A 12,056-nucleotide genomic window follows, 5' to 3' on the forward strand; every position below is an offset into this window, starting at 1 on the left:
GAGGTATCTGGAAGGCTTTTAAGTGAAATTACAGCATGTTACATCCACATAGAATGAGTCCCTTCCTAACAGCTGGCTTCTTCCTGAGAAAGTTACCAATGGAGAGCAGGTAACCTCATGTAAGGAACCAGTCTCCCAGCAGGTCAAAATTCCAGCAGCTGGAGGACTTTATCTGCACATTAAAGAGGCACAGAAACTCTCAGGTAACTATTTAAGTATAGAAAAAAAGGAAGAGTTTCTCAGGCACTCAGACTTCCAAGCTGAAATTTTTCACTTTCTTACTTGCAGTCTCCACTGCAGTCAGCTGCTCAGCAGAATATATTAACACATACAGAGCTCTGTGCCAGAACACTCCCAAACAGAAGTGGAGGTAGAACATTGTGACAAACTACCCTAGTTAAAGATGACAAAAGCAAGATGTCCATTTGAAAGCTCTAACTCAAAGAGCCAGGGAATGCCACAAGCAAAACACTCACGAGGCACTTTCTCCCTTCTGTTTCAGAAAAAAGCCAAAATCAGTTAAGCAGGAGAGATGGGGACCAGTCCCTCTTCAATAACTACCAGCTACTTTATTTCAGCTTCTGTAACACAAATCCACATCATAAACCTTGCACAGCATCACTCAATGGTTTTGTTTATAAGGTTCAGCTACTTCTGCTTTCTCAACTTCAAGTCACATTCAGGCTCTGCAGGACTGTGTGAGAAGTCAGCCAAAAAAGCAGCACAGATAATAAATGAATGCTCTCTCATCACTGAGAAAAACTGCACATGGGTATTTCATCTCTGAAAGGAGTGGAAAAGTTCTGTTATTTCTTCTACTCCTTCACAGCTGGTATTGCATGGCTCAAAAGTGTATATAAAAAGTGTAAATGCAGCAATGGTTCTGTCCAGAACATTCTCCTCCAGTAACAGCCCAGCTAAACAAAACCATTTATAAAACCTACCAGAAACAAGAGGAAATGGCACCATAAGAATTACATGAGGTTCTGAGACACTATTGTCATGCTGCATTTTTTGATTCATTTCACCTTTTAAAGAAGATTTTCAGCTCTGCTGGCAGAAATGTTTGTTGAAATAAGTGCTTTTACTCTGACATTTACATCACTAGCACATGACTATTATTGTTATTACTATTATTATTATTATTACTACTATTACTGCTCAGGCCAGATGCAGATATTCATTCTAGACTTCAATGCATGAAAAATAAATGTCTTATGTGATCAGTCAACTGTGAAGTTCATGCAGTTAAAATGATTTACTCAAAAATGGCAAGAAATACTTTTAGTCAGCAAATTATACCAGCATAGTAATGTCCTGTCCAGTAAACAGGAAATAAGGAATATCTAGGGAAGAAACAGTTGTACTGTGCCACTGTATGTTCCTTGCAAGCTCTACCATCACTCTCTTGTCAGGCAAACTTCTCATTTAAGCATTCCACAGAGATTAGCATGGCTTCTCCTAATGAACTAAGTTCCTGATCAATTCACTTGGTAACCTGATACCACAGCTCTCACAACTGAAATGCACTGTGCAAGATAAAAATCAGCACTGTGATGATCCCTGGTGCAACATTTGCTGCAATGAGACAAAACTCTTAAGAGTCAAAAGAAGTCAAAAAAACTTTATTCACACCAGAAACGCAGACTTGGGAATTTTCTTTTATCAAAATAAGTCCCTTATGGTTACTTACATCTGTGCTCTAACAGAACTGTACAATATATATAAACATATATATATATAAAAACAAAACAAAAAAAAATCAACTGCTGCGCTTCCTTAATATTAATCATCATCTTCTTCCTCTTCATCACTGATCACGTATTTCTTCGGCTTCTTACTTGCTTTGTCATCATCATCTGCTTTTCTCTTTCCAGAAGGTTCACCTTCCTAAAGGCAAAAAAAGGACAAAAATAAAACACTGTATTTCCAGCTAAAATGGAAAAAACACAGAACATCAACAAAAAGACCTCAAAGCAAAATTACTAGTTCTGGTTTTTCCATTCTGTGCTGCTGTGAAGCAGGGCTGGTTCTGTGCCAGTCCTGACCCTCAGCACTGAGTGGCTGCTCCAGTGTCACACCCCAGAGCAGGAGGGTCTGGGAAGCTGCAGCCCCATCCCCTCACTGGCCCTGCACCACACCTGCTCTGCCTGAGCATGGCATGCACAGTCTCTGCATTTTCTGCATGTGCAGGGCTCTCTCAGCAGGTCTCACCAGCATGGACACCTCCTCGAATTTGCAGTGAATTTTCCAGCAAACAGACACTTTCCCTTCAGGCAGCCCCTGCAGCTTTGCTAAGTTTTCACACTATTTATACCTGTATGGTCTCAATCAGAGCTATTGAAGCAAAGAAGAAATTCAGGAAATGGGCAGGCATTTTGTTCATTAGGAAGACAAAACTAAACTAACCATTCTCTGGCAAAAAGAAAAAAAAATTTAGGAGGAGTCACTGGCACTTAGAATCAACACCAGTTTACAGTCCAAGAAATGTAACAGTCTATAGTTAATGAGGCCTCAAAGAGCAGGTTAAGGGAACTCAAATCACTGAGTTAATTATCTGCTTCAAGCAATAGCATAAAGACTTTTACAGGGTTGATGTTCAGTTTTTAGTTCATAGAGTCAAAAGGTTGATTTTTGCTCCATGTACATTCCTACCAGTTCAGTTTGAATCATCCTTCCAAACAACATTTTAAATCATGAGCTGTTAATGCAAAATTCATCATTTGTGAGGAACAAGTGGTAACTCAACTATTGTTGGGAAAGAAGAATATCTTTAAAAATACTCTTAGGTCTAAGTAACCTCTTTTTTCCATTTGTTGGTTTTGGAAGTGTGGGTTTGGATTTTTTTTTTAAAGCAACTTGCTTGGATTTTAAGGAGAAAAGATTGAGTTCTAGAACTTTAGAGTTTCAGAACTCTAGGGAATAATTATTCATCCAAAAGCGTTTGATTCTATATTAATGTATTAAGTAAATACGAATTGCACTTATGAAGGAATTTTAAAAAGGACAGAAAACAGAAATTAACAGGGGTGGGAATCTGAATGATAGCTTCTTCCTCAGAACAAACATTCTTTTGTAATCTAGCTGGGCTATTGTTCAGTGAGTCATCTTCCAGTTCAGCAGAATATCCCCATTAACTGCAGCAACAGTGAAACTACTTGCTGTGTGGTGATAAAGTGTATTAATAATAGACTGACATTTGCAATAACAAATTGTTATCAGCACAAAGATTTGTGCTGTGCTGCTGACTGACAGCTGCCAAAAGCAAGGGAGTGTACAAGGAAGCCAGAGTTCCAGATGTGTGGGTGTGCTCTGAAGAGCACACTGCCCCTGTGGGGACTGCACACTGAACTCGAGCACTGCTGGGGTTTCCTGTGACACTGCAGCACCACTCCAAGGCCCCAGAGCAGAATTACCTTCCAGCCACTCTTTAAAATGGAGGCTGCTGCTCCTCAAGCAGCAGAGAAATGCTGCTGATTAGACCTTTTCTTCTGAGAGAGTGGAACTGCCAAGTCCTCACCCTGTGTCATAACTAACACATCTAGTAAGAGTCTTAGAAATAAACAATTCCATTTCTACTAATGAATGCTCACAGGGCTCACAAAATTACAGTTCTGTCTACATGACTTACTATGGCTGTTATATTTTCTGAAATATTACATTTGCCTGATGTATAACAAGAAGCCAGAATCTATGTCTTCAGAAGACAAAACTAGTTTTTACTTCCATTTCACATTACAATGCTTGTTAGTACAAATAACTCAGCTGAGTCTGTAAGAGCACCAAGAACCTGCATTCAGCATGCAGAAAACACCCAAGGGGCTGGGGGGTGAGGCCTCCCAGGGACTTGACAGGAAAGACAGTACAGAAAAAAAAATGAGAGCAGCTTGTTCCTTGTGTAACACTGCAGTGCTGTATCAGCAGTGACAGGATGAACTAAACCTCAAACACAATGTTCACAAAGACTCATTTAATAATACCAATAAGTCATAAATTATAAAGCAATAAAACACCATTTTAGATTAGGAAACAGCACTACTGCTGTAGCTAACAGTTAATTTGATCAGGGCCCAACGTTTCAGATGATACTGGGGTGATGGAAAATGTATGTTTAGCAATGGACAGTAAGTCTTTTTAGCTCAGTTTTTAACTCTTCTATTTTAAAAGAGCAGAAATACTATGTGAAAATGCTTCCACTATCTCCATAATAAACAGGAGTGGACCACACAACTTAGGTAAGACTAGGATTCCAATATTAAGTCTTCTCACTCCTTGCATAATATTGGTAAAGTCATTTTACATAACTCTGCATAAATTTTTCCATCTTTAATCAGCAATAACAATAGCGTCCTCCTTTGGGAATCACTCAGGTCTGTGAACTAATGCAGTGCATAAGAAATTGGTGATTAATTACCATGGAAAGCATGCCAAGTCAAATAACATATTCATCATGGCATAAATGAAACCACAGAAGTCCCAAGTTTAAACACTAGATTAAGTGAAGGAAATGTTCCTCATTAAAAATGAGCAGCTCAATAGCAAAGTCCTTCTCTTACCTCATCACTATTAAGTTTCTTTGCCTTGAGTAGTCTTTGGGTTTTATCTTCATCTGAGCCTTCATCACTGTCAGAGGAGTAGATTCTAGCACGTTCCTCTGCACATTCCAGAAATAAATAAGAAGACAAATATGTTTATCTGAAACTGGTGAGGAAGAGAGGATATTAAAAACGCCTTACATTTAGTGCCACAAAACGTTTGCAGAACCTAAGTCCAGAGTAAACAAAATAAACTCACACAAACCGAACTAACATTCATGTACCAAATGAACTGGCAAAATCCCATCTCACCAAGGCTCTCCCCATGTGAATCACACAGACAAAGGCAGGCTGCTGAGGATTACCTCTGATGCCGCCCTTGTATCTGTTTTTGATAGCTGCCAGGCTGATGGCATCGTCGCCCTCGTCCTCCTCGTCGTAGCGGTCGGGCTCCAGGTAGCTGGCGCTCAGCCCCCGCTGGTGCTGCTTCTCCCGCATGCGCCGCTGCTGCGACTCCCTGCGGATGGACGCCCGCAGCCTCTCCTCTTCTTTCTGTGCAACACACAGCAGCTGAGGGACACAAAACCCCCACACCATCCCGGGGGCACCTCGGATTCTACTGCAGCTTTGGAAATAATCTCACTGCAGTGTAAGGCTGCAAATGTTCTCCTTGCTTGGTCATCTGCGAGGTTAAACAAGCCACACCCATGGTTTGTAACTCCTGCTTAAAACTCCAAAATGTTCCTGTTTTTCATAAATTATAGAATGTCCAGCTGTATTACAGCTGTGATAATTTAGATTAAACCAGCAGATCAGAAAGCTCCATGCCACAGTACCTTGATCATTTCTGTGCGCTGAGACTCTGGATCACGGCCTGCCATTGGCAAAATACGAATTTTCTGGGTCTTTGAACATCTGTCTGCCAGAGACAGAGTCATCTTCCTGTGAGTGGCACTGTCTGTAGAGTGTGGCCTGGTAAAAAATTGCTAGGGGTTAAAAACTTCAAGGAACATATCCATTTCCAAAGATAACGGTAGGACCAATATACTTGAGATTTCAGATTCATCTGCACAAAGTAAAAGCATCAACCCTTTTAAAGAAGTATTTATGTGCACTGTAACAGCTACTGGAGACAGCAAGTCTTCTCTCAGTAAAATCACCAGTCCAGCCATTAACAGTTGCACTCAAAGATCTCCAAGGCCTTTTTTTACCCTTAATGATGCTACAACCCTACAACCTTTGACCCTTATCAACATAAATATCCATTCTCACAGTTCACATCAATATCTCAAGAAGCAATTGTCATCTTGATGGCAACTGTACCTCAGACAAAACATTAATTTCAGGAAATACTAATATGTTTTCTGAGTCAAATGAAGACTTGCATGTAAAAATGCAAATTAAAACATATATACAAAAAAATCTATATGTAGACTACATAATGCAGGAAATGGCACATTAACATTCCCAACTTAGACACCTCATGTAGGACAAATCCTACTGAAAAACTGAGTTTGAAAAATAGCACATTGTTACTAACCAGTGAAGCTCTGAAGCTTTACAAACTGGTGTATCTAATTTTTATATACTAGTTGTAACACTTAATTGCAAAAATACTACCAGCATGATACAGAGCAGCAGTTTACCTGAAGGTTAACTTGGTCTTGAACACAGCCTGTCCTTGCAGACCTGTCCCTTGTCTGATGAACAAATGATTGTGATCTCCTTGTAGCGGCGCCTTGTACACGTCAAACACCTCATTGCCCAAGTGGAGGGACATGCTTAAAAGAGATTGCCACATCAGTTACTTGATAAAGCCACTGCAGTCTATTTTTCTGCCTCATTTCTAAATGGAGAAAGCCTTCATGTTTCCTTTTTATATCTAGCCAGTAACTTCATTTCAATCTAAACTAAGCAGAGCATAAACCTTTCAAAGCACTGAGACTAAAATAATTTGTACCGTGCAGAACTGATGTCAAAGTTTGCTGACCTTCCAATTTTGCACATCACTGCAAGAACAACTGCATTACTCCAGTAACAAAGAGTGCAAACTAACCTTCCATCTGACCACTTAACTATCCGTGCATTGCTTTCTCTGATCTCATTCCCTTCCTCGTCTCGCCGCATCCGCCATCGGATTGTGTTTTCTACCTGTAGGGGCAAAAAAACAAAACTGTTTTCCTAGCTCATAAGGAATAATACACTCTATATAGGTCAAGGATTGCAGTTAGAAAGGCTTGATAATTCATGGAATAATGCAAAGACATAAAGGTGAGAAGTACTGCTCTTATAGGTAAAATGCAGGTGTCAAGCTTTTTAAAAATGTATGACTAAAATAGATCAACTTTCCTCAGTGCCCACACTTTCATAATCTAAAAACTTAAAACACCATTCCAAAAGATCTGAATCAGACTTTGAAGGAAAGTGCCTAGGTGAGTGTAAAAGACAAAAGGAAAATTAATATTATACCTTGAGTTTTAACCTAGTTCTACCCTCTTCATCAAGCATCTCCTCATCTTCAAATTCATCTTCATAATACTGGGGATCAAAAGGTCTGCAACAAATTTTACAACACATTCTTTATTATTGTAAGAAAATTAACCCAGATTATTGCAGAGTTGTGCAAGTTAACAGGTACTTGAGAAGTTTAGATTATTCCCTGCCCACAACAGGAGGCACTGCAGTGTGGGACAGCCCTCTCTGCAGCCAGGAAATTCAGTGCACTAATTCCCAGCCTGGGGACCCAGCCCAAGTGTCCCCTCTACCATCAGCTACACACTCTAAATGTTCCAGCTGAAGAAAACAAGTCTGCCTCAGAAAATTCTGTTCCCTTATATCAGCATGATGAGGTCAGGGTTAAGCATGGAACAAAAATAAATGAGATCATACAGGGAAAAAAAACCAAAATAAATATCTTATAAATTAGGTGAATCAGGGACTTTCTAAGAGCAGAATTTTGGTTGTTTTTTTCTTTTTGTTTGTTTATTTTTATTTCAATCTCAAAACCAACCAAAGAGAAAGGAACATGAGATTGTTTTTCCTCTCTTCCATCAAAAAATCCAGTGACAATGCTGGGAGTGAGTAGGGGGAACCCCTTCTCTCACCTCATTCCTAACAGTTCCCAGGCTGCTGCAAGGGGAAAAGTGATAAACAGACTGCTCCTGTACAATTCCATTTTCATTCCTGTCTGGCCTCCAGAGATCACCTGGACTTCTGTCACTGGCAGCAGTGACAGATTTTGAACAGCTCTCCCCTGAAGCAGCCTGGAGCCCCAAGGCAGGGAATGGCTGAGCTGAGGTGTGACACCAACAAGGCTGTGCTGCCAACTAAACCTGCACCTTGGGAACAACTCAAGAAAGCTCCTCACAAAACATTCAAATTCAACAACAATTGTGCTGCAAGTGCTGAAGGAGACATTTAGGGCCAAACCTAATGTCACAAACAACTCTAATAACTGATTTTGCTGCTCCTTATGCATTCCAGTAAATGTCTTCAGTTTGGGTTAGGTGCACAGGAAAACAAGTAACCAGCCTCTTCATAAATAGTATATTTAACACACACAAATAAAAAAGGCCATATTCTGAAATTCAAAATGCCTTTTTTAATCACTGGAAAGTGCATATGGGGTCTGTGCATTTGCCTCTCACATCTCTGAGAGCCTAAACTTACACTTACAACTCAACTGGTATCGTGCTTTCCTTTACACCACATTTTTGTCTGGTTTTTACAGATAATTCAGTCAAGCTGAAATCAACCTCATAATAAAATTACCTTATTAGAAAGCCACAGCCATTACTATTGACAAATCACAACCAAAAATATGCATCTAAATGTCAACTACTTTAAATAGGGCAAACACATTTAACTGTATTACTAAACAAAAGTAACATAGGGAAACACTGAAAGACTTTATCAATCCTGTATTTCACATGTGATTTACCTGGGCTCCACACTGAGGAAGTTGGGCAGCTTCACAAAATACAAATCATTACCCAAGTCTGTGTTTACTTTTGGTATTTCTACCTCTATTCTGGTCTCTGGAATAGGCTCTTCTTCCTGCTGCTCTTGACTCAGTCCATTCTCATCCTAATGAAAAAAAAAAGAACAGGAGTCAAGAGAAAAAATCTATATGGCTACTGTAGCTCTAATAATTACATTTTGCTTAAAAAAAAGTCATTCATAGGCACAGAAAGATCAGAAAGATTTGGATAAAAGAATTCAGATATTTTTATTGAAAGGAATTCCATTCAGCATTGTCATGTGGCACTTTAGGTTACTTCAAGCACCAGTGCAAACTCGAGAGACCAAAGACAAGAAAGAATAGCAAAGGAGCCAACAGAGTTTTCAGCTGACTACTGGAGACTGGGGGACACCTTCTACAAGATTAAAGAAGGTATTTTTATCTATTATCAACAAAGATGAAAAATTACCAAAAACAAAAAAAAAAAGAAAATATTTCTCAAATAGCTGCAAAAAGGTACCAAAGACAGCTATGGCTTTGTACTTTACTTGGTAGCAATCAAACTATTCTTTATATTTTTTAAAAGTACAAAAAGCAGAGCAGGGATGGGGGAAAGCAGATAAATCTGATATTGTTATGTATAAAATTTTAATAATTCTTTCAGCTGGGACAAAATTATCTGTAATGCTACTTAATGTCACCTCTCTTTTTTTTTCACTAGACTATTACCCAACTCAATTGGCATTCTGCATTTCAGAGTGGAGTGCATGATAATTATCTCAAAAGTCAAGTCCACTCACAATGGGCTGTCCTGGGGTTGGTGGCTTGTCTTCTCCATCACTCCCTGAGGAAATGTCATCGGCACCTCCAAACAGATCCATGACGTCTGCATGCTCTTTAGCAGAAAAATTACAATTTTAAAGCTCACAAATATATGCACACACAGCCCTAGTGCAAGATTTATTTATCAAATAAGGAAATCAAGTTGAAAAACAGCAATAGAAGAGTATAAGATAATCCTTATTCAAGTAACTGAACAGAAGTAAATTGCATTATGCCTTTTGGAGGCTTTACTTCTCAGAAAATGAACGCCTCTTCCTCAGCCAGCTAAACCACCACAAAACACAGTACAGGTTCCCTGGGCTGCACTGATTAAAGATACCATTTTTCAGTATCTTTCAGTAAAAATGTATGAAAGAACATTTGCAGAAGAGAAAACTTGACAGAGCTAACTGGAGAGGATGAGCATGTGCCTCCCACACAGAATTCCTGATGTCTGTTTTGTTATTTCCATGGCACCGTACAGCTAACGCCACCAATTCTGTCAAGCCCTGTAGCTGATGAATGGCACACTCAGGAGGAGGATTAAAGGGCCCAAAAACCCACAATCCCCCCATCATTTACCTTTCTGCCCTTCTGTGTCACTCTCTGCTTCTGAATCTGATGCAATTGGTTTCTTCCGCTTCATTCGCAGAACTTCATCCTCGCTATCGCTGCCCCTTGCAGACTCTACTAAGGAGCATAATTATTCTCAGCAAATTAAAAATTTTGGTCCATAAGATTTAAAATTTCTTTCTATTAATAAGCTCTAAAAGCGCTGCATAAAAAAAACAAAGCAAATATGACTATAGTTAAAAGTTACGTAATTAATGCCTTTAAATTAAAGTTTCAATCTTTTCAGGCCAATGTAAACAAAATAACAAAGACAGACCAAACCAGCAACAAATCATTATTTCTGTATTCAGTCCTACCAGATTTGTGCTCTTGCTCCTCCTCATCAGAGTGCTGGGCCCTTTCCTCATCATCAGAATTCTGCATCTTCTCCTCGTCAGACCGCTGGGCCCTTTCATCATCGTCAGAGTTCTGCATCTTCTCCTCATCTGAGGCCTGTGGCCTTTCCTCATCATCAGAGTTCTGCATTTTCTCTTCATCTGAGTTCTGGAGTCTCTCCTCATCATCAGACACCTGTGGCCTTTCATCTTCATCCGAGTTCTGCACTTTTTCCTCATCGTCAGAGTTCTGCTGTCTCTCCTCATCATCAGAGTTCTGCTGCCTCTCCTCATCATCTGACTGATCGCTTTTGTCCTCCTTGCCCCACTTCTCATCCTCTGAGTGTGCTTTCTCAGAGCCATCTCCCTCTGAGTGGTGGCTGCCCTCCTCCGAGCCGTGCTCCCGGTCGTCCTCATCGTCGTCGTGCGCAGCCTCGGACGCGCTGTGCTGCTCCCCGTCCGACTGCTCGCCGTCCTCGTGCTCCGAGTGCCCCGAGCCCTCCGAGCGCTGGTACGATCTCTCCGAGTGGTTATCGCTCCCTGAGTGATGGGATGCCCCCTCGTCCTCGCTGTCATCTCCGAATAACTCCTTGTTACTGGGTTTTATTGCCTCCCTGTCGTCGTCCTGGTCGCTGTCGCTGCCGGAAGCATTGCTCCCAGAGCCAGCGTTCTCCTGGTCGGAGTCTGAATCAGAGCCAGAATCGGAATCTGCGGAACAAACAGCAACCTTCAGAGAGTCAGGATGTGTTTCTGAGGATGCACGTGAGATGATGGGCGCTGCTACAATAAAAATCCCCGAAAGACAACCCAACCCCCAGAGAGAACCTACAGAGAACTGTGAGCAAGACCAACAATTACCGAGAATAGTAAAATGAAATGTCTGCCAATAAAAGTACAGCCAAAGAAAGGCACAACGAAAACCGATGGAAGTCCTAGTAAGTTTCAAATCACAAGCTGTAATCTAAAATTCTAAAGCTAGAAGGAATCAAGAATTTCACCAGCGAAGAAAACAAGTAAAATAGTGAGGGCTTAAACAATTAACTATATAGATGCGGCTTATAAGATTCTACAAATGCAAAACTGTCACTCTGTATTTAACCCAAGTCATCTACCCAGGAAGGTTTATACAATGAAGCCACTCCTCAGTGCCGCGGCTAGTCCACGCGGGTTCCGACAGGAAAATAAAAGAACACAAGCCTTGAAAAGTAATTCACAGGAACGCGGACAAGAATTTTCAAAACGTCAGGGACTTAAACCAGGTGTTCCACGGTCTCCAGAAGCCGGCAGCAGCCGAACAACCTCCCCTGCAGGCACCGACCCCTCGGCCCGCGGCTCCGCGCCGCTCGCCCCGCTCCCTCCCTGTCACCCGCGCTCGGGGGCCGCGGCAGAGGCGAGGCGGGGGCACCCGGGCGGAGGGAGGGGGAGAGAGAGAGAGCGAGAGAGAGAAACCCCCCAGACCTTTGTGCTCGGGCTCCGAGTCCGCATCGCTGCCGAACAGATCCGCCATGTCGGCCATGGCGGCAGCGCGGCCCCGCCGGCGCCGCGCAGTGACGTCAGAGCGCGCGCCGAGAGAGGCGGGGACCGCGTCCTCTTAAAGGGGCCGCGCCCGCGGCCGTGAGGGGACAGGGCCCGGACGGGGAGCGGCAATCCGGGGACAGGGCCCGGGGGACGGGGACAGGGCCGCACCTCCGCCCTCCCGGCGGGGCCGCAGCGCTCCGCACCGCGCAGAGCCGCCCTCCCGTCCCCTCCGCTCCGCACCGCGCAGAGCCGCCCCGCCCTGTGCTGAGGGAA

General features: G+C 42.1%; 1 protein-coding gene across 2 annotated transcripts; it reads right to left on the minus strand.

Annotated features, from left to right (window-relative positions):
• Positions 1-1,604: 1,604 nt before the first annotated feature.
• Positions 1,605-11,827, minus strand: LEO1 (LEO1 homolog, Paf1/RNA polymerase II complex component). 2 transcript variants are annotated; one of them, XM_056499883.1, is made up of 12 exons: positions 11,724-11,827; positions 10,248-10,973; positions 9,901-10,005; positions 9,297-9,391; positions 8,476-8,621; positions 7,005-7,089; positions 6,592-6,686; positions 6,182-6,316; positions 5,372-5,507; positions 4,901-5,087; positions 4,557-4,654; positions 1,605-1,890 (listed from the first exon to the last, which is right to left on the minus strand). In XM_056499883.1, exons 1-12 carry the CDS (start codon positions 11,779-11,781, stop codon positions 1,786-1,788), a joined length of 1,971 nt encoding a protein of 656 aa, XP_056355858.1. In that variant the 5' UTR covers positions 11,782-11,827; the 3' UTR covers positions 1,605-1,785. The 2 variants fall into 2 exon arrangements, with proteins under 2 accessions (XP_056355858.1, XP_056355857.1); XM_056499882.1 differs by having other exon boundaries at positions 9,901-10,008; positions 11,724-11,824.
• Between the last annotated feature and the right edge of the window lie 229 nt (positions 11,828-12,056).

Source organism: Oenanthe melanoleuca, chromosome 10 (genome assembly GCF_029582105.1).
Source record: "Oenanthe melanoleuca isolate GR-GAL-2019-014 chromosome 10, OMel1.0, whole genome shotgun sequence".
Classification (NCBI taxonomy): domain Eukaryota; kingdom Metazoa; phylum Chordata; class Aves; order Passeriformes; family Muscicapidae; genus Oenanthe; species Oenanthe melanoleuca.

Bases quoted from the DNA above. Each gene is read 5' to 3' on its own strand.
- LEO1 (XM_056499882.1), bottom strand. From the start codon at position 11,781: ATGGCCGACATGGCGGATCTGTTCGGCAGCGATGCGGACTCGGAGCCC. The intron at 10,974-11,723 runs GTCTGGGGGGTT...TTTGTTCCGCAG, and splicing joins CTCGGAGCCCGAGCACAAAG to ATTCCGATTCTGGCTCTGAT. The intron at 7,090-8,475 runs GTAAATCACATG...AATTTGTTGCAG, and splicing joins TTCCTCAGTGTGGAGCCCAG to ACCTTTTGATCCCCAGTATT.